This window comes from Scyliorhinus torazame, chromosome 17 (genome assembly GCF_047496885.1).
Source record: "Scyliorhinus torazame isolate Kashiwa2021f chromosome 17, sScyTor2.1, whole genome shotgun sequence".
NCBI classification, from domain to species: Eukaryota; Metazoa; Chordata; class Chondrichthyes; order Carcharhiniformes; family Scyliorhinidae; genus Scyliorhinus; species Scyliorhinus torazame.
In genome coordinates, this window is record NC_092723.1 from 30942063 (window position 1) to 30965332 (window position 23270).

A 23270-nucleotide genomic window follows, 5' to 3' on the forward strand; every position below is an offset into this window, starting at 1 on the left:
ATGTGCCGGGTTACAGGGATAGGGCAGGGGAGTGGGCCTATGTAGGGTGCTCTTTCCAAGTGTCGCTGTGGACTCGATGGGCTGAATGTCCTCCTTCTGCACTGTAGGGATTCTATAATATTTCCAAACTTTGATTTTTCCCTTCAAATAATAGAAATTGCTTATGCAACTTTTTAAGATGGGTTAAAATGTGCTAATTTTTCTGATTTATAAGTCAACTGGCCAGAGAATTTGATGATCATATTGGAAATTGACAGATGATTTTTCTGCCATGTATACAGATTTCTGAGAAGAAAACAAAAATAAATTGCCAATGCATACAGAAAATCTTTAGCAAAAAAGGCTGCATAAAATTACCCACGTAGGTACTAAAGTGGGAAACTTTTAAGGATTTCAAAAAGAAAATATAAATTCTTGGCATTTGAAATTATTTCTAGCTATTAAGATTAATAAACAACGCAGAAAGATCTCAAAGGGAAGAAAGGGCAGACAGGCTGGCTGGCTGAAGTGTTTTCCCTGCCCAGAAGGCATCTTGTATTTGGCCCTTGTAAGACAGGAGCCCAGATGTTCATCAAGACGGGCTCTCCAGTTTCGCCCCCATATTCAGCATTTACCATCTTCATGGGGGTGGAGGGTTGTGGAGTGAGGCTGAGGTTCGCTAATACATGACTCACGGTGGCAACCGGCCAATTGAATGACTAGCTTCCTCCATTAAAGTGGAATTTTGGTAGACCAGAAGTGTGAAATCTGGAGTGTACAGATTAGGCCAGGTAAGTGGTTGTCTGAACTTGGTGGCTTCTTTCGGATAGCTAGGGCACTCCTTTGGGAGAGCCAATTCGCCATTTTGGATTGGTAAAAGTGAAAACCATGATGCATTTTTTATGTACAAACTCATTGGAATTATCCAACACTCACACAACTATCTAGCTGTCATTGTAGTGTCAAAGCTGTCAAGGAAGTGTCCAAGGATACAATGTGAGTTGGCATGCAAGGAATAAAGGCGAATAATGGGTGGGCACACGAGTTGGCACTAAGCTGGCTTAAGGCATATGAAGGGCTATGGGAGTTGGGTAGAGGGACTGCCGCTGTGCTTAAATAAATGTGTTGATATAGGGGATATGAGAACTATGTGGTTTGGCATTGGCTGGGATGGGTGAGGCATAGGAAGTGTTTGGGGGTGGGGCGTGGGAGTGGGGGAAGAGAGACATTTTTAAAGGTCGGGTTTGCCGATTGAAAATCTCCTGACTCTGCATACCTGACCGGGGGATGGAAGTCTGGGGCCCCTGTGAAAGTGAAGCCCAGTAATGCAATTCACTGTTCAGACCAAAATCTGCTGACTCATTTTACAGTTGAAATAAGCAGGTATGGAATCCAAGTTCACCATCTGGCTGCATCGTCCCTGTATATAACATTATGTTTGCTCTAAGGCTTTCACTTTCTTGTTGAAGGGGAGTTAGTTATGATTTTCAGCATGTTTAGGTAAGGTACAGAATTTGACTGGAAACCAAAAGACCATTATTGCGTATGACCTCCAATTACTCACCAGGACTCGAAGCTGTCCACTTAAATTTGGAGGCTCACAGAGTAACTGTGTTTCAGAAACGGTGACAGCACACGGTGTGTCACCGATCAATACAGTATAGTTCAGCTTTGCACCACCAGCAGCAGGAGGCAACAGGTTCCGGCCCTGTCAAAAGACAACAAAAAGCTTGATATTCTGTCTTTGAACAAAAAAGACTCACAATCAAGTCTAATTTAAATCAGAATACAGACAAGTATTTTATCAGAAGTGTTAGAAGTTTATTGCCAAAATAAATAGTCTTGGTTGAAGTTAAGCTTTCATACACAGTCACGAAGAAGGTCTTTCTCTTTTAAAATATGAATGGACACTTGGATAATGATTGATTGGGCATATTCAACATGGATTTATGATTGGGAAATCATATTTGATAAATCTGTTGGAAGCTTTTCGTGCAGTTGTTACCAACAGAATTGATAAAGGAGAATTGGTTGACATAGATTCTCAGAAAGCTTTTGATAAAGCCCCCAACAGGAGGTTGGTCAGCAAAATTCAAGCACATAGGATAGGAAGTAATTCACTGGCATGGATTAAGGATTGGCCAACGGGCAGAAAACACATGAGTATGAATAAAGGGGTCACACTCACATTGGCAGGCCATGACTACAATTGAATACTGCAAGGGTCAGCACTTGGGCCCAACTGTTCACAATATTTATCCATGATTTGGATGTGAGGGCCAAATGTAATATTACCAAGTTTGCAGAGGCCACAAACTAGGTGCGAATGTGTGTTGTGGGAAAGATGCAAAGTGGCTTCAAAAGGATTTGGGCAGACTTATTGAATGGGTAAGTTGGAATATCCATTTTGGTAGGAGAAACTGAGGTACAGGGTATTTTTTTTAAATGCTAAAAGAATAGAAAATGTAGATGTACAAAGGGGCCTGGGTGTCCTCATCAATACATCACTGAGTGCGAACTTGCAGGTGCATCAATTAGGAATGTAAATGGTATATTAGCCTTCATCACAAAAGGATTTGAGTGCAGGAATAGCATAGCAAAGTCCTGCATCAATTGTAAAGAACCCTGGTTAGACCACACCAAGAGTATGGTGTGCAATTTTGGTCTCCTTACCTCAGAAAGGACATTATTGCCAGAGAGGGGGGTGCAATGAAGGTTCACCCGACTTGTTTCCAGGACGGCAGGACTGTCCTATGAAAAGAGATTGGGGAAACTGGGCCTATATTCTCTAGAGTTTTGAAGAATGGAGGGGCGATCTCATTAAAACCTACAAATACTTAAACGGGACGACAGGGTATATGCACGTAAGAATTTGCCCTTCATTGGAGAGTCGAGAACTAGGGGACAATTTCAAATTAAGGGGGACGCCACTTAGGACCGAGATGAGGAGAATATCTTTTACTCAGGCGGTTGTGAATATTTGGAAATCTCTACCACAAAGGGCCGTGGAAGTTCAGTCATTGAACATGTTTAAAATAGAGATTGACAGATTTCTAACTACCAATGAGATAAAGGGATATGGGGGTGAGTCTGGGAAACAGGCATTGAAGTGGATGATCAGCCATGATGGTGTTGAAAGGTGGAGCAGGTTCGATAGGCTGAGTGGTCTACTTCTTTTCATGGTTAGCACACGTTAATTACTTTGCAAAACCTTTAAATAAACCTAATTTTATTCAAAATATAAATGGTTTCACTTTTATAAAACTATACTGCTCAAATGCTATTAACCTCTTGAATATTGAACGAGAATTACAGTTTCAAGTCATAAAATATAACTCAGTATGGAAAAGCCTTTCGTACTTTAAGATAAATCAACTCTTTTGTAAGTAAGATTTGACCTCCCATAGCTAATTATTAAAATGCAATAGTTTGTCAGTTTACAGGACAACATCCACATAATTACTCTATACTTAACTTAATACTACATTTTAATCAACGTAGCATTTCTCTACCTTGTAGTCCATGGATAGATTCCAGTTAATTGCGGTCATCTCTTTGGCTTAATCATAATTGGACCAATGATCAACCATTAAATTAATGTCAATGATACAAATCGGTTAATGATACAAAAGTAGTGTAAAAGTATATTTTAACATGCCTCTATCAAAAGGTTAGAAATATGATTCTAAACTAAGTTTGCTGCTATAGCCTGCAACCCTCTTTGACCTAGTTCTATGTTCCCTGTGAGCACTGGTTCGAGAATCTGCTGCTACCCTATTCATGAGCACAACTCATTGCCGGGCCACGGACAAGGATTACTTCTCACTTTATCCAACAGCTATAAGATTATGGAATGAAATTGTGCAACATTTCATACAAGGGCAAACTTTACAAAAAAACATTTTATGATAACTACTTTTCGATATCATCATTCTGTAATACTGAAGAAATTACATTTCATTACTCAGAGTATTCAAATATCATGTGGTGAGGTCCGCTGAAAGTTACAGAAAGATTACACCATAAAACATTATTGTTGCCACATTGCTATGCACCTTTTCAGTTCAGAACATGAAGACATCTTAAAAATCCAATCACTTCAATTTTAAGTTCTACAAAGCCCGAAGTGTGTGCAATGATTTAAATAAAACCGTAAATAAAATGTCTCTCCAGTTAGTTAAGTGGATACTTAAAAATAGACAGTGAGACACCTTGAAACTGGTAAGGCTCAGGTTCGAGTCTTTGGCAGCGCCAAGGAAGTTGATTCCATTTTGTAAATTAGGAAAGCAACAATATTAGGAAGTACCAATAAAATGACATTTGAAAAAAATCAAAGACTTTGTACAAACACATTTCTGCACACTATGTACCTGAATGCGATTTTCTCCAGAGCCAGCCAGCCTCAGGGAATGAGGGGAGGGGGCACAGTGAATGGGCTGGGGGTTAGGAAGGGCCATTATTTTTCAGCATTACGTTTGGCTGGTATAGCTATCATTTTTTCCAAAATCTCTCTTTCCTGACCTTTAACACTACTCCATTGTTCAATAATTGCTGCTCGGTTATTAGCCAAGAACGGAGGAGAATTGGAGCCAAAATTTACTGTCAACATCATGAAACTGGACAAGGTTAAATAGCATAGATTATAAGGTTAGATTAATCATCGAGTTTCATTAGATTATTTTGCTGATTTAAGGGGAAATTTCAGGGACCTGCGTCTTCTCGACAGTTTGACCTGTCGTTATTCACCTCCCTCGGAGGATTAATTAAATTGGGTAGCGATACTAATACACGGGTCTCATTTAAGAATCTTGCAATATAAGGAGTTTCTTTTAAATGCTCGATACTCATGCCGGATACTTAAGAGCTACCAGCCTTGAGCATTAGAAACAATTCAGTTAATCTTAGGACTTGCGAGTGAAGCTTGATGCTCCAATGCTGTTCAAAACAGTGCAAAGAACACCAGAGAATATTGGAAAGCTCAACATCACTCCAAAATGTTTCGTTCTTGCTCTACATTTTCATATCTGCTAAAGGATGATGGAATAAATTCTGCGACCCCCATGGATCTGGAGACAGGAACACAACATTTACTGACCTGCATTCACTATGAGAGAGACTGCATATTGGAAGCATGGATCACTGAATGTGCCAATCTCCGTTCTCTCGCTTTTGTTTTCTTATGTATTACATACTATGGCAACAAGCCAGAGCTTTCAATTTCACCCCAGGGTTTGAAGTGGTTGTGAACCACTAATAAGTTGTTTTTGTTTTATATCATGCAGAACGGTGGCACGGTGGTCAGCACTGCTGCCTCACAGCGCCAGGGTCCCATGTTCAATTCCAGCCTTGGGAGACTGTGTGGAGTTTGCACATCCTCCCAGTGTCTGCGCCAGTTTCCACCGGGTGCTCCGGTTTCCTATCACAAGTTCAAAGATGCGCAGTTTAGGTGGGGTTGCGGGGATAGGATGGGGGAGTGAGCTTAGGTGGGGTGATCTTTTGGAGGTTCGATGCAGACTAGATAGGCCGAATGGCCTCCTTCTGCGCTGTAGCGGTTCTATTCTATGTTTATGAATTCGGAGATGCTAAATTGACACAGATATAGCCCAATCTGTAGATTGGCCATAACCATTATTGAAGCCGATTTGTTAGATTTTAAAATATGGCATGTTTAGATCAGTGAACAGTTAAACATTAAAATTAAGTGCTCACACAGCATTTTCCATATACTCCAACAAGCCATAAATAAGGTGCAAAATGATCACTTGAATTCTGCCCAGGTATAGATTATTTTCAAGAATAACCAAGCAATGGGAAATTGGCCAAAAGGCAGGTTCCAGCATAATGCTTTATATCTGTCTTGCCAAGATTATGAAAGGATTAAAGGCACTGTGCACAAAAGTGTCGGCCTCAGCTCAGTCGACAGCACATCCACTTCTGTGGGTTCAGGATGCACCTCCAGGACTGGAGCACTCAACCTCGGCTGACACGCCAAGGCAGTACTGAGGGAATGCTGCAGCCTTGAAGGATGGGGCTCTAAACGAAGGCTCCGACTGTCCTCTCAGGCGTACATCAAAACATTCCACCTGCACTAGCTGAAGGGCGGGTGACTTCTTCCCAGGTCTTGGCCAAAATTGATCCCTTATCCAAGTCTTTTGCAGAGCAGGTGAGATGGAATACAAAGAGGAATTTTGTTTCGCAGCTGTGTGAGATTTGTTGCGGTCATGAAAAATCCTAATTTTAAATTAATTCTAACACAAGTTGTATTGATGCAGCACCTTTAATGTAAACATCCTAATGTGCAGCACAGGAGCCTCAGAAAATAAAATTATACCAAGCCACACAAGGAGATATTGGTTAGGTGACAAGGCTTGGTCACAGAAGCAGGTGTTAAAGAGAATCTTAAAGGGGCAATGCCAGTGAAAGAGAAATGGGGAGGCATCGGGAGGGGATTCCACCATTGTTGGGGCGGTTAAAACTAGGGGAACGCAGGTATCTGGGAGGCTTGAAAGACAGGAGAAAATGACAGAGATCGGGAGGGATGAGGACACGGTGGGATTTGATTTCAAGGACAAGATTTTTTACAATCAAGACGTCATTGGACCAGGAGCCGACGTAGGTCAGAGAATACAGGGGATGACAATAAATAATTCAAAGCGTGGAGAGCAATTTAATGCACCTCGCTCTCAGGTTCCTGATGCTTCAAAAGTAGTTTGTTGTCATGCTGCAAGAATGAAATATTAAATTATTAAATCTCTCCAAATATTGCTTTTAAGAGGGAGTTGCAGATCTATTTGGATTCTTTGGCTTTGAATCTCCTGAGAAAAACAAATGAAAATAAGAAACAGATGCTGGCAGGTTTGCCTGTGGCCACAAAAGAAAAACATTTCATTTTCAAAACTGCCCAACCAATCCAGCCTCCGTGTTGTTTGGAACCACTGGAACACGGTTTAAACAGCGGGAACCATTGAGGTGCCTCTTCATGATACTTTTAGGCCTGCCACACGATAACATCCATTTGCCTCAGTTAATTTATCTTAATATCAACGGTAAAAATAAACACTAGAACCTTCAAGCCATCAATTACAATTACAGTTAGGAAATATCACCACTGGAGTTAAAAGGTTGTAAAATGCTTTTAATAAACAAACCCTTAATATGTTTTAATCAAATATTTTCAATTAGTGTTCCCTTCCTTTTTGCAAAAGGGTGGGGGTTCCCCCCCCCCCCACCCACTGACTCATGAAAATTAAATGTTTTGAAAATAGCCTACAGTGCAGGACACGAGCCCCATTCAGTCCCTCACCCCTGTGCCAGTGCTGTCATTTCAACTGGGGCTATCTACTTTAATCCAATTTCCCTGCCTTATTCATTCGAGACATATTAATCCAAATCCCCTTTACATAATGTTATGATCTCTTTCTTGAATAGATTTAGTAAAGCATTGCATGTTCTAATAATTTGGGTTAAAAAAATCCCACAATCCTGAATTAATTCTCTTTTTTTTTTGAATTTGCCAAATAATATTTTTCACAATTTGTCCAGTCTCTTGCTCTTTTGAGCGAACTAATCAGGTTTAAGTCCTCTCTCATTGCATATTAATTAGACCATTTCCATGCCAACATTTTAATTTTTGACTTTTTTTCTTACAATATTTATCTATTTTGAAAGGTTATGGTTATTTCCTTCCAAAAATTCCTCATTGCTTTGGGTCTCCCCTCCACGAGCTAGTTTGACAAAAACTGTACTTTTTAACACCCAACATAATCATGTGTGACGGGGCACAAAGAACCTCCACATATACAAATGCAGCTTTGCAAATTTTGGATAAAATAGTTTGTAGTTTGGATCTATTATTAGGTATAGTAGCATAGTTATGTTACTGGACCAGTGACTAGAGGCCAGAGCGAATAGTCTGAAATTAAGTGGCATTTTGAATGCAGTCTTTAAGAAAGAAAACTGGCAATGAAACTCAGGAAAAGTGATCATGGAACCATTAGATTGTTCTAAACACTGTTCAGCAAAAAGAACCCTGCTGTCTTTACCCGACCCAGCTTATAAGCGACTTGAGTTCCAAATAATCACGGTGGACTCTCAGCTGCACACTTAAAGTTGTCCAGCAAACCAGTCGGTTGTATGAAGCCGCTAGTGGCAGTTCATGACAACCTACTGCCTTCTCAGGGCAACGAAGGATGGGTAATAAAGCGCTGGCCTGGACAGCAACATTGACATCTACGGGGGGGGGGGGTTACAGAAATGTCTAGATCAACCCATCATCATCAACGCCTGTCATTTGACCGCTGCAGCACCAATGAAAATCATGATCTGAAAATGTCAGCGGAGGGGTTTATAATACAGCACTCCAACTTACGGATCTTAGCACATACTTTCAGTATAATGGGGGAGCCCGGCTTCTGTTCCAGCATGCCTGTTGGACTCAGAGGTTCAAAGGTCGGGTTGGGGTAGAAAATGAAATTTGTATTATTGTAGATAAGCAGCGTCTGCACGTTGTCAAAGACAAAACCAAACTCATCTGGCCGCTCTACAGTATCTACCCCAGGTCGGTACTCGTGCGTAAGAGCTGGGGCACGGCATGTCATGGTGGTTGAATTCTGTGCTTCACACACCTGGTGGCAGAAGGGAAAGAAAAAACAAGTTTTAACTTTTAAAATGCTTTCAAAATCCAGAATATTTTATTTTATAACCTGGACTTTGCATAAATGTGGAAGTCTGATTGAGACTTACGGGAAATGCGCAGAAATGCTGCAAAAAATGCTGACACTTCATGCTTCTGGAATCATTTGCTAGCTCTTAGAAATATAGACCTGCACAAGCTTTATTCAGAGAGAATGTAATACTGAAAGTGTATTGAAACTAACAGTTAATAATTAACAGTACAGCAACAATTATGAAGTGTCACTACAAACCAGAGGATCAAGTGTCTTGGAGGGGGTCGCCTCTGCGGGCACCTCCTGCAAGTTTTCGTGCAGTACAAGGGTGTAAATGGCCACATCCAGAAGGAGTCACAATTACAGAGAAGATACAGCCCATTAAACTGTGAATCGGGGTAGGATTTTAAACACCCGCTATGGCCAGGATTGGTTGTGGACAGGTGCTCAAGCAGCGTCACCGGCTGACATGTGGGGTTTTCTGGTCCATCTGCCTCAGGGCCATTTTGCCAGAAGGGGGGAGGGGATAACCAGTGGCTTGTACTTGTTAGGTGAGTTAACAGCCACTGAAGGAGGCCCACAAGGATTTTCCAGTTGTCCTCCAGGGTAGCCAGCGGCCGGCATTCTAGACAGGCTTAAAGGCCCTCTCTGTACAGTGGTGGCCATATTGAAGAGAGATTTTGAAGACATTGGAATGGGGCTCCTCCATTTTGACATTCCCTCGCCCTCACTGACCTCCCATGACATTCTGCTGAAGCTTCTGAGCTGAAAGGCCTCCGATTGGCCCTCCAGCTTTGAGAGCCCACCTTCCATCTTTAATTAGACGGTGAGCTGGCTCTCTGGCCATTTATTGGGAAAATCACAATGAGTGACCATTTCCCTTACAGTGCGAGCTTCAGAACATCAGATGACCCTGACAGTGGGGTTCAGAAGCTCACAAGGAAAATTATTTCCCTGGTGTCCAAATAATGACCAATACTTTGTGCACAATGACACCTTAGAGGGAATTACAGGGTGGAATCTTGTGGAGGTGATGGGGTCTCAGCCGGAGAACTGTGAAACCCCACGTTGCTTCTTTTCAGGAAGGCCAGCCACAGCTTATGACACTCAGGCACTTGCTAGGCCAGCAGCAGGCCTTGGTCTGGGGTTAAGGACCCTGGAGACAGAAGTTCCAAGAGCTGCCAGCCAATCAGAGATTGCTTTCGACCATCTACCACCTGAGGCCTTGGATCAAGGAGGGAGACTTAGGCCACAGATGAATGATGGAGGGAAGGGGGGTCACGGGAAGGGTTTGCTTGTTATATTCCCTACATGGTGACCCCTGCCTGCCGCTGGCCTAATACGAATGGAGGCTATATGAGGCCCTTAAGAAGGTATTAATTTCCTACTTAGGGGCCTCAACTGGTGACAGGGTGGGAAGGTCGACCATGGGCCTTCCCACCCAGACTTACTCAGGGTGGAGGGATGCACACTCCCACTCGATTGATTGCTCCTCTGCCACCAAACCGAGGGGTGGGGGGGGGGGGGGGGAAACATAGTGGTTCCCATAATGATCGTGTTTTATTATTAAACCATAGGAACGAAACTGTCCCACAAATTACGTGAGCTTAAGGGTACTCTTTGGAACAACTCATGTTCCCTCTGGTCTTTTCAAACATTGCAGTGATACCTTTCTTTTATATATTAAAGAAAATCAATATCCTTACAGACTACAGGGATGTACCAGAGTATAGTTTGATGTACAGTAAGCTTTATTTTTCATTTCACTTTTCCTCCAGGGACAGTTAATTTGAACTAAATTTCCGAGCATGAATACACTCCACAAATGAGCTCCTGTGAGCTGAAGCAAAACTGAACATTCCAGATATTGAATTGAAATTCCATACGGTCAATTCACCCGAGTCAAGCAGACTCCCATGAGTTTTTCCCCAGTGAGGAAATGGCTAATTTACGTAATTAAAGAATGACCACAGATGAAATACAAAATTAAATCTATATAGATTTCTCTTTCTCTTGTTCTCCTTGTTTTGTTTCTCTTCGTGCTGACAAAGGCTCTTTTGTCTAAAGTTAATCTTCCATTAAACACCATTAAGGAGATTCAGAAATTCCATTAACCCTCTCTGTGTGACTTTAAAAGTGAAGAATTTTGCACAAATGCATTAACTTTTTTTGCATTACCACACGTTTGCACTGTATCATCCTGAAATTGTAGTTCATTGTTTTTGTTTTACTGGATTTAAAGATTATTGTGGCATAGAATATTTAAAATGCCGTTTCTGAATCCTTCTCTACATTTGTTTTATTCATAAGTGAAAATAATGATGATTTCATAAATCCACAATGCCTCATTATAAATTTATTGGAATAGGCAAAATGTTTAATATATATATATAATTATATATTACACAGTGTAATATAAAATATATTATATTGCTGGTTGTTTAGGCAAACACATGCTGTAGAGGTTCTAAATTGTTATTTTTTTGTTGAATATTGTACTTCTTCGCAATTGACTAATTTGGATTCTCACTCCCCATCCCAAATAGATAACAGCCGGGATTTTCAGTTTCCAGCCGCTGCGATAGGGAATCCTGATCGGGCGGAGAATGGAGCGTTATACGAAAAACCGCCATGTTCTACCCCCAGCGACCCATTGTACCCACATACTTTACCTTCTCCCTGACGTCTCAAAGTGGCTGCGGCATTTAAACCCACCTGCTTCAGGGCAGAGGGTGTCTTTAAAAGGCTTCATTGCCTCCAACGTGCCACCATGCACTGAAGAACCCAAGGAGCTGGTAGAGCCGGCACCTCTCTCACCAGGTTTGAGTCGGAAGATCGTGTGAGAAATGTGGAGCTCCCGGCTAGGGCAAGAAGAGTGGAATGGCATTGTGTTTGTGATTACCACTCTGTTATACCGTCAATTCACTGTGAGACCGTGAGAACGAGCAAACATTAGGCTTTAATATCCATGAACTTGCCTGCCAGAGTCGGCTGTACAAATGAGTGTCATCCACAGGTGGCCGGACTATATATGGCCCCGGTGAGGGCGGAGCCACAGGCGGAGCCCACCGGGGTTCCAGTACAGTACCTGGAAGTAGCCTGTATCATCACTTCCAGGTCATGGGTCACATCATTATACAGACAGTACTGACAGCTCATGCATTAGGTGAAATACATTCACCACACACTTCTCGGAACTTCTGCCTCAAATGTTCTTGTTCTACCCATGGAACACACAAATGTGTAATAGAAGAACTGCAATTGACACCAATCCAAGACTTACGTTAAGTGATTCTCGGCTGTTGTGCTTCACACGAATTCTGGGTTCCTGGATTATATCCAAGTTCGTTCCAAACACAGTTAGAGAAGTATTGCCACTGAAGCAAAAAAGAACAGAAGAATTTTGTATTCAAATACACTGAATATATTTGACTGTTAATAAATATTGTTTCCAATACATAATTTAGTTTTCAGAACTTCATACTAAATGTCATCAAAATAAAACAGGAATGTTTATTTGTTGTCTTCAAATCTTCATTAAAAAAAACCAATTTGTCATTTGACAGAAACGGATGCAAATCACATTAAAGGACATCATTCTCCCACTTGCACAGAACAAAAGCTGTTGCAGCCCTTCATTCTGTGTTGGCTAAAACCTCAATCGGAAGATAGTTGCTCCAACTAAAAGACTAGGATCTTTAAAATTATTTGTTTTCGTCCTTGGAATAATCTATGTTGTCAACACTGGAGAGTTCAGCAACATTGTATTCGGTTTGTCAATATTTTAAACTAAAGTAATCTTTATTGTCACAAGTAGGCTTACAGTAACACTGCAATGAATTTACTGTGAAAAGCACCTAGTCGCCACACTCCGTCACCTGTTCGGGTACACTGAGGGAGAATTCTGAATGTCCAAATTACCCAATAGCACATATTTCGGGACTTGTGGGAGGGAACCGGAGCACCCGGAGGAAATCCACACAGACAAAGCTCCAGAGTCCCAGGTTCCATTCCCAGCTTGGGTCACTGTCTGTGTGGAGTCTGCACGTTCTCCCCCGTGCTGCCCAAGGTCTGCCTTTTTGAGGTCTGCCTTAGATATTCTCTCAGACCCAGTGATCCTGACCACCCTCTTTAGTTGAAATGCCTGCACTGCCCAAAACGTAAATATACCAAAGCATAACCCAGAGTTATTACAAAAGGATCCTCTTATGATTTGATACTGCGTCTTACACACACTTGACTAATCTTTCTGAAGGTGGCTGAACCAAGATAGTGAGAAAGGCCAGATAGGAATAATTAAGTTGCTTAAATTTATAGAAGGAAGTGACGCAAATGGAATCATGGGCGGACATGTCAGAGATGGGTGAGCGCATAATATTGCACCAGGGGCCAGGATGGCGGTACCACCCCTTCATCAAGGTATGTTCCAGAGGCGGTATTAAAGATGGAAGGGCTATCCATCGTCATGGTAGCAGGTAGTCAATTAAAGTTAGTTAAGGTCAATTATCACTGGGCAACTGTAATTTTCCAATCAGCCTGCTGGCCCTACTCCCCGCAGTGAGGCAGTCTTCAACAATGGTGACCAAATCGCTGTGGCCATTTAAAAAATTCCAATATTTTTAAAATACAACCTTCACACCCCCCCCCCCCCCCCCCCCCACCCCCGCCCAACCTGCAAAGACAGCTTTCAGCTCATTTTGTGCCTCCTGGCCTTCCAGCTTAGAGTTCAGTTGCCAAATTTATTTGGGCAGCAAATGGGCCCTGTGGCCAATCATTGGTCAATTTGGGAAAAATCATTGCCTGGTGATTGATCTCCATGCGAGTGTGTGTGTGTGTGTGTGGGGGGTGGGGGGGTGGGAGGAGGAGGAGGAGGAGGAGTCAAGACCTCCATTTGACCCCAACGTCATGCATGGATGGGACCCAAAATGGAAAATCGTGCCCCAAATTTCACTTTAATTGGACAGCACCCCCAGCCCCACCTTGAGAAGAAAGTAATGTGAATGTAACTGCCCCTTGCCGGGGACTCAACCTTTCCTGGCCAGCTTTCCGGTTTTGCAAATTCCTCTTCACTCGGTTTTCTAGTTTGCTGCCAGCATACAAATGTCGCCCAGATTTGCAGGGAAAATTTTATTCCCTAAAACGCGTATGCCTTTGTAGTAAAGTCTTCAGTTTAAATTGAATGTGCCATTGGTGTAACAGGTCTTTCTGCCTAGATATTGCATGATAAATTATTAAGTAGTCTGAGGCACAAATATTACAAAAAAGCACAGCCTAATGAAATCCTCTTCCAAATATTGCAATGCTGATTGTGGCAGAATTTCCTTTCTTGGCAGACTGTTCATTATTTATTAGGAATCACCTGCTCTGTCAAAATGTTAATTAGATGCAAAGAGCTGAATTTCTCACATTACGGACCATGAGAAACGAAAAACAGACCCATGGAGTTTACAGACAGTAATGAAGAAACAGCTGCAGATTTAAAGAGAAGTTTGTTCCTCCAAAAAAACACAGCACCTCAGCAATTTCTTGGAAACTATTCTGCAAGTCAAACATCCCTAGGAATACTTGTCAAATGTCTTTGTTTTATGCTGTACGTTGAAGAGCTCGAAAACCATAATCACAGCAGTTTTTGTTTTAAAAAAGCAGTTTTAATGTGGCATTGCTAAATAAGTGCCGATCGTTTGAGAGGTGATAACAATTTGCACCACATCAAATTTTGACTGTAATGGGCAATGTTACACCGGTAATGCAGCACTGCTGGTTTTATGCTTCAGCATCTGTTCTGCTATTTGGAGTGCTTCCTCCTTGTGCTATTCTGCACAGAGCAATTATACTTTCTTCAGGAGTATGGATATGCAATTGCAGCATGTGGCAGGACCACGGAGTGATATTTTCGCATGTGCAATATTTCCTTTCTCAGTGTCATGAAATATCACCGATAGAAACTGTGAAAATAACATCAACATATGTTGAATAAAGAGCTTAATTTAGACGTCGGCAAGGTACACCCAAGAACCTTGGATCACGAGTGATATTGTAGGCCTCGTCAAAAAGAAAAAGGAGGCATTTGTCAGGGCTAAAAGGCTGGGAACAGACGAAGCCTGTGTGGCATATAAGGAAAGTAGGAAGGAACTTAAGCAAGGAGTCAGGAGGGCTAGAAGGGGTCATGAAAAGTCATTGGCAAATAGGGTTAAGGAAAATCCCAAGGCTTTTTACACGTACATAAAAAGCAAGAGGGTAGCCAGGGAAAGGGTTGGCCCACTGAAGGATAGGCAAGGGAATCTATGTGTGGAGCCAGAGGAAATGGGCGAGGTACTAAATGAATACTTTGCATCAGTATTCACCAAAGAGAAGGAATTGGTAGATGTTGAGTCTGGAGAAGGGGGTGTAGATAGCCTGGGTCACATTGTGATCCAAAAAGACGAGGTGTTGGGTGTCTTAAAAAATATTAAGGTAGATAAGTCCCCAGGGCCTGATGGGATCTACCCCAGAATACTGAAGGAGGCTGGAGAGGAAATTGCTGAGGCCTTGACAGAAATCTTTGGATCCTCGCTGTCTTCAGGGGATGTCCCGGAGGACTGGAGAATAGCCAATGTTGTTCCTCTGTTTAAGAAGGGTAGCAAGGATAATCCCGGGAACTACAGGCCGGTGAGCCTTACTTCAGTGGTAGGGAAATTACTGGAGAGAATTCTTCGAGACAGGATCTACTCCCATTTGGAAGCAAATGGACGTATTAGTGAGAGGCAGCACGGTTTTGTGAAGGGGAGGTCGTGTCTCACTAACTTGATAGAGTTTTTCGAGGAGGTCACTAAGATGATTGATGCAGGTAGGGCAGTAGATGTTGTCTATATGGACTTCAGTAAGGCCTTTGACAAGGTCCCTCATGGTAGACTAGTACAAAAGGTGAAGTCACACGGGATCAGGGGTGAACTGGCAAGGTGGATACAGAACTGGCTAGGCCATAGAAGGCAGAGGGTAGCAATGGAGGGATGCTTTTCTAATTGGAGGGCTGTGACCAGTGGTGTTCCACAGGGATCAGTGTTGGGACCTTTGCTGTTTGTAGTATATATAAATGATTTGGAGGAAAATGTAACTGGTCTGATTAGTAAGTTTGCAGACGACACAAAGGTTGGTGGAATTGCGGATAGCGATGAGGACTGTCAGAGGATACAGCAGGATTTAGATTGTCTGGAGACTTGGGCGGAGAGATGGCAGATGGAGTTTAATCCGGACAAATGTGAGGTAATGCATTTTGGAAGGGCTAATGCAGGTAGGGAATATACAGTGAATGGTAGAACCCTCAAGAGAATTGAAAGTCAAAGAGATCTAGGAGTACAGGTCCACAGGTCATTGAAAGGGGCAACACAGGTGGAGAAGGTAGTCAAGAAGGCATACGGCATGCTTGCCTTCATTGGCCGGGGCATTGAGTATAAGAATTGGCAAGTCATGTTGCAGCTGTATAGAACCTTAGTTAGGCCACACTTGGAGTATAGTGTTCAATTCTGGTCGCCACACTACCAGAAGGATGTGAAGGCTTCAGAGAGGGTGCAGAAGAGATTTACCAGAATGTTGCCTGGTATGGAGGGCATAAGCTATGAGGAGCGATTGAATAAACTCGGTTTGTTCTCACTGGAACGAAGGAGGTTGAGGGGCGACCTGATAGAGGTATACAAAATTATGAGGGGCATAGACAGAGTGGATAGTCAGAGGCTTTTCCCCAGGGTAGAGGGGTCAATTACTAGGGGGCATAGGTTTAAGGTGAGAGGGGCAAGGTTTAGAGTAGATGTACGAGGCAAGTTTTTTACGCAGAGGGTAGTGGGTGCCTGGAACTCACTACCGGAGGAGGTAGTGGAAGCAGGGACGATAGGGACATTTAAGGGGCATCTTGACAAATATATGAATAGGATGGGAATAGAAGGATACGGACCCAGGAAGTGTAGAAGATTGTAGTTTAGTCGGGCAGTATGGTTGGCACGGGCTTGGAGGGCCGAAGGGCCTGTTCCTGTGCTGTACATTTCTTTGTTCTTTGTTCTTTGAACTACACAGAAATCCAAAATGGAAGCATTCAAGAAGAACATTTTCAAACCAAAATTATCAGTGGAAATTCAACGGGATAGCAAAATGCATTATGTGCCTCAATAAATCCCAAGCATAAAAATAATGCTGACACAAAGGTCTGGCAGATCAAGAAGTAAAATCAACTTCAGCACCATGCCACTATGACCTAGGTTAGTGCTCACTTTACAGCCTGAGCTTACGATATTTGCCTACATTTCTCTCCTGAAAGAGTCATCTACCTTTGATTTATCGCAGGTGGCATGTTTCCACCATAACGTACTGGAACCAAGGATATACTGAAGTCTAGTCGTTGTCACTTTCGAGTACTGTGCTCCCTTGCAGCATTCTCCAAATACTGATGTGAAAATCCACAGATCTGCATCATTTGCAGGATGCACCTGGATAATCTGTGGCAACATCAACACAACACAAGGGAAAAGCCCTTCAGGAGAAAGGTGTTCAAGTTTGGTTCACAATGGGTCTCAACTCTTCCATTCTGTTGGGGCAACAAATAAACAGCTGCAAAATCTCCACACTTCCAGCACCAAATGCCTGTTGGCAGAGTCATCTTGCTAAAACTTCCCCCAAGTCCTGAAGACAATTCAGGCATCCAGCAAGGCATCATTCCCATTTACAAGATAGACGCCATTACGTATGGACAAATCTCTCAAGTGTTGAGAATAGTAATAAGCTTGAATCACCACACGTAGCACAGAGGCAGTAGCGGAGAGCAATTTTTCTTTTTAGGATTCATCTGGCCCTCTCTTCTTGATTCTCTTGAACCCAGGCATAAAATCTCCTCCATTTGAGTCTGATTACCCACCGAACAGGTCAAGCCACAAAAATTAAATTGAAGTGGGGATGGTGTGTGGTAACGTCACTGGACTAGTATCCAGAGGCCTAGACTAAGGATGTGATTTTTCCCTCCCACTGTTGGGATCTTCCTGTCAAACACATTGCAGTATTATCTGCTGCAGCTTTCTATTTTTGTTGTTTTGGCATTTAAAAAAATGACCCAGTAGTTTTGTTTTTCTGGCATTGGAGTGGTGAACTTCTTTCTAAGCATATTGTAGCCTGATAGGTATTCGCAAAGACGCCAGAAAAGTAAAGACACCAGCAATGCCTGATGGTTAAAAATGTAAACTCTGTATCAGCATAAACAGCGGGAGTCTGCAGTGAGAACAGGATGTGCCGTCAGGGAGTGAGAAAAGGAACTGGTAGGACATTGGTTGTTGTTACGCCTTGGGCAGATCGTAATTAAACACAGACCTCAGTGTGTCATACTCCTGCGATGAAACACGACCCTTGAATGAGGCACAACTCTTACACATTCGTGACCAGACATTGATTGATTGATTAGTGCTGTCCTGAGAGTATCTGACTGGAAGCACGAGATCAGTGCCAACGACATCAGTGTAAAAAGGAAAAACAAAGAGACTTCTGAAGCGATAGCCTGCAGGAATATCCATCACAAGAAGCCGTGCTTTGGGTCTGGTAACCAGAGAGGACATCGGGATGCACCAAGAGGGAGTCTGATCACCGCGTTTCTTAATGGGTGGTATTTTGGTCCAAGAGTGTGTTTTAACAGCTTTGTAGAACAGAGTTTTGATACTGTGTGTAACAGAGCTTTTGATATTGTGTGTAATGGAGTTTTGATACAGTGCATGATAGAACCTCATTTGTAGTAGTGATAAGCATTGGGATTTTTGTATTTTGTTTATAAAGAAGTGATGTGATTCAAAGTTAAAATTGTTGTGTCTACCAATCCCCTGGAGCAAGGATTTCAGTCAACAATATGAAGGGTGAAGAAATGAGAAAGAATCTTTCACTTGGAGCGGAGAATTTAAGAAGCTGTTTCTACTGTCTCAAAATATTTGAGTAATGATATTCTGCATTAATAACGACATCAGTAAAGTTTTTCTTATTGTCTTTTAATTGCTTTCTAATTAATGCACTGACAATTTGTTCGGATTTTGCAGGCATCGGCAAAGCAACAGAACTCACTGTTGGCCACGAAGGAAGCTCCCACAAAGCTGTAGCAATCTCTGGGGCAAAGCTTCCCCCTTTCCAGACAGTAGCTTAAAGTTGAGGGGCATGTAACAGCAGTCCTGTCAACAAGCAGGGTTGCAGCCAATTGCATTCGCACAGATAAGGAAACCAGGAATTAAAAAACACAGAATTATTCTACTTAAAAATTTCAGATATTCAGCTAGCACCGGCCGGCGGAGGCCCTTCGGCGCCAGTTGGCGTGCGCCAAGCCCCTTCCACGCCTGCCCATGCGGCGCAAACCACTTCACCGCCGGCCTAGCCCCTGAAGGTGCGGAGGATTCCGCACCTTCGGGGCAGCCCGACGCCGGAGTGGTTCACGCCACTCCTTCACGCCGGAGTTGCCCGCCCCGCCGGTTTTCGAAGAATCCCGCCCATGATATTCGCTTCTCAGGGCTAGTTGGTGGCTCACAATTATTAAGTTAGCATGGCATTAAAAACCCTGTTGCAGCTCGGTCAACAAGGTGCAATCTTTTCAAGGGTTTTTACAGTGAGATTAACATTGCAGAAGTGGCTATTCTTCTCAGTTCAAGATTTTCCAATGATTGTAGTCAGGGATTCTTCAATGGTGCACCTTCTGGAGAAGCACAGAGTCACCACAACATCTTCTGAGTTCCAGGGTATTCCGTACATGACAATGAACATGAACAGTTTTGCTGTTCTTAATGTAGTAGGATCTTGGCTTATAGATTTTGAAAAAGTTGACGAGTCTTTTATGGTCCCAAAGGATTGCAATATGATGCACCGTTAATTACCACAAGACGAGAATGGTGGAACAATCGAGGCTTTATTGAACAAGATGTTGTGCCTCCTGTAGCTGGAACCAGAATGGCTGCAGCATCGGAGAGCACACAGATTTATACGCCGCCTGCTGGGCGGAGCCAGCAGGCAGGGATTTACTATTTTACCCTTAATATACGGACAGTGCCGTAATACATATAATATGCCACTAGTGGTGACTACCACATTCACCCTCTGTTTAAAAAAAAAGAAGAGAGTCCGGCGGGGGTGGTGGAAAACATTACAAGTTAAGTCTGTCGGGGGCCTTGACCCTCCTCTGCGATCGCCTCAGTCATGGTGGTGATGTGGACGCCGACTTGGTCATCTGCGACTCAGGGAGCTTATTGTCCTTGCCTTCGTCACCCCTGAGTGGATCCAGTGGGAGGACAGATCCTGCTGGGATGGGGGCTGCGGTGAGGTTCGTTGGGAGGGAGGATGAGTGGCGCAGGGGTGAATGAGGCAACTGGGGGGGAGGGGGGGGGGGGCGATCCAGCGGGTGCCAGGTCCCAGAGGGAGACTGTGTCCTGACGCCCGTTGGGGTGTGCCACGTAGGCGTACTGCGGGTTTGCATGTAAGAGGTGGACCTTTTCAACCTAGGGGTCCGACTTATGGGTCCGCACATGCTTCCGGAGGAGGACGGGTCCAGGAACTGTCAGCCATGTTGGGAGCGAGACCCCGGAGGTGGACTTCCTGGGGAAGGCAAACACATGTACGTGAGGGGCCTCGTTAGTCACGGTGCAGAGGAGCGATCGGATGGAGTGGAGCGCGTCGGAGAGGACCTCCTGCCAGCGGGAGACCGGGAGATTTGTAGACCGCAGGGCCAGCAGGATGGCCTTCCAGACTGTCCCGTTCTCACTCTCCACCTGCCCGTTTCCCCGGGGGTTGCAGCTGGTCGTCCTGCTCGAGGCAATGCCCTTGTTGAGCAGGAACTGACGCAGCTCATCGCTCATGAAAGAGGATCCCCTATCGCTGTGGTCACGTTCAGAAAGTACGTATTGCAGTCGGAGGGGGGGGGCCTTTGAAGTCCATGCTGAGACGTTCAAAGGGGCAGGAGGCCTTCACCATAATATGCCACTAGTGGTGACTACCACACAATACAAGTAGGTCGTGAAATGTACATGTTGCCTATATGTCCAGTGTGCTGTACACGAGTATATCCTAGTCATTAGCATCTCCGCCAGTGTTTGGGATTTACGTACTAGCTGCTGCTTAAAAAGTCAGTTATGTGAAGTGTTTGTCACCCTGTGATAGATCAGTGCTTTAAATTAGCGATGCAATCAAAATCTTGATAAACTTGCAGTGAAAGGATGTGCGAAGAGGTGAAACATTGCACAGTAATTCTTATAGCTGTACATGATGCTTCTCCGGCATATCCCAGAGGAAAGCACTCTGTGGAAGTGAAAATCATATCGCAGAAAAGTCCTGCTGCTGCCACTTCCTACTGATTAGTCACGTTTTTGTGTGGCAAATTAAAGAAAACAAAAATAGCTTCACCGCACTTATTAATAAAAGTATATAAAACAGCATAATAGTTTTATACATAAAATGCATTTAAGAAATAGAACAATCACCATTGTTTGTCTGACTAACCTTAACTAGTACTATGTTAAATCCAAGCCATTTATAAACACGTTCTAGCTTCTTTGCTTTGAGTACTATTGTTTTACTTTGACATATATACCAGGTTCATATATTTAAGAAAAATGGACAGCTGCTTGAAGTTCTATATGTGGCAGCTGAAAGGAAATACCTCATGTTTTCAAAGCCTGCATTCAGGTTTCTACTCTACTTTGGTGTGAAATTGTTCTAGCTCCACTTTTACATTAAACTTGTGCAGGTTTATACCAGATATTAAGTCTCGACCTGACTGATGGGAAACAAAGAGAGTCCCTCCTCTGGAAGTCTCATTCTGCTTCACTCTGAGGTTAAGTCAGACCGATTCAGGCTGCACTGACAGTGTAACAATACTGTTGATACAAAGCAAAAATATTTTGTACTGACGATACAATTGTTTCAATTCACCCAGAGTAATACTATAGTTTTGAGCATCAATGCCATATGAAGTTTGGATGATAAAAGATCTAGTACCTGGCAATGCTCCACTCTGGTTCAATCCGTAGGACAGTGGGATCGTCAATAAATTCAAACTGCAGGCTATCCTCCATCTGAGCTCGATCGACACTCACCAAAACACGCACAATGCCAGTACCATGAAGGGATGGAGCAGAAACGCAAACAACCTCCGATCCAGACCTCCTTTGAAGAAAAAGGTGGAAAAAAGTTAATTAAAAAAAAGCAATGCAGTGTGTCTTTGGCGGCAGCCCTGCAAAAACAAAATGTGGCCATGATTTTTTTCAATACAGCTCCTCAAGTCTGACAGTGTTAACTATGCCAAGTAACCACACTGAGTATTACATACAGATTTTCTTTCACTATTGATAACCTGCATATTCTAACAGTCTCCGTCACTGTAATATTCCTATACTTTTAAGAGTTGAAAGTGGTGTTTTTTTGCTATTATTTTAGGACTGAGTTGTGCTTAACGTTTGATTGATGAATTAATACGATGCACATATATTGCAGTTCTGAATTAGGACAGCCTAAATCTGTACATATCCACAAATTTGCAACTAAAACATTTACATTTCAGAGTAACTTAATTTAAAAGGTAGCATTATTGTATTATGTATCGATTCTGAAATCCAACACTTAAGGCTAAATCTGTCTGCATGATTTCATCAATCTTAGCAGCTACAAATGCTAGAAGGAATTCTTGTGTAGCACATCTGCCATTAACAGTGGGCAATGGTCATGTTTTCACCCCTGCTTGTTAGTCTGTTTGTCTGGAAACAATATATCTCAGAAACGAATGGATGGTTTTCAACAAAACATAGCAGATAGGGTATGGCCCGAGGAAGAACTGATTCTTTTTGGCGAAGGTGTGGATTTGGATCCTGGAATTTTTAAAGGCTCGGTTAAGACTGAAAAGATAGGAACATCACAGCAGGAGAAGGTCATTCAGCCTCTTCGGGCCTGCTCCATCATTAAAATAGATCTTAGCTAATCATCTACCTTAATGCCATTTTCCTGCACTGAGCCCATATCGTAGAAATCATAGAATTTACAGTGCAGAAGGCCATTCGGCCCATTGTGTCTGCACCAGCCCCTGGAAAGAGAGCTCTACCTACCTCCACCTATCCCCGTAACCTCGCCTAACCATTTTTTTTGAACACCAAGGGTAATTTGGCATGGCTAATCCACCTAACCTGAACATCTTTGGACCATGGGAGGAAATTGGAGCACCCGGAGGAAACCCACGCAGACACGGGGAGAACGTGCAGACTCTGCATAGACTCAAGCTGGGAATAGAACCTGGGACCCTGGAGCTCTGAAGCAACAGTGCAACCACTGTGCTACCGTGCCACCCAATCCTTTGATGTTAACAGTATTCAGAAACCTATCGATCTCGGAGTTGCACATACTCACTGATTGGGCTTCCACAAACCTCTTGAGGTAGAGAATTCCAAAAAAATTCACCACCCAGAGTAAAGAAATTCCTCCTCATATCACGGCCTCCTGGGCTCGTGCACGGTCACTTCCAGCGCCACTTGGACGAGGCAGGAGTCGCAGTACAAGTAAAATTAAATGTTTTTTTAAAATACATGAGATTCTTGGTTGAGCCCAATAAACTGCAGTCATCAGGTTTGTAACTTTAACACAAGTAACCTTTTATTATGTACA

At 43.1% G+C, this 23270-nt stretch overlaps 1 protein-coding gene across 3 annotated transcripts in view; it reads right to left on the reverse strand.

Moving 5' to 3' along the window:
- Positions 1–23270, reverse strand: part of LOC140393814 (plexin-A2-like) — a 582987-nt gene that overhangs the window by 102242 nt on the left and 457475 nt on the right. For all 3 annotated transcript variants that reach the window (XM_072480284.1, XM_072480285.1, XM_072480282.1), the window contains 4 exons: positions 21618–21785; positions 11929–12022; positions 8364–8603; positions 1544–1687 (listed from right to left, as the gene is read on the reverse strand). In XM_072480284.1, coding sequence (XP_072336385.1) covers positions 1544–1687; positions 8364–8603; positions 11929–12022; positions 21618–21785 — 646 coding nt within the window. The remainder of the gene's footprint in view (positions 1–1543; positions 1688–8363; positions 8604–11928; positions 12023–21617; positions 21786–23270) is intronic.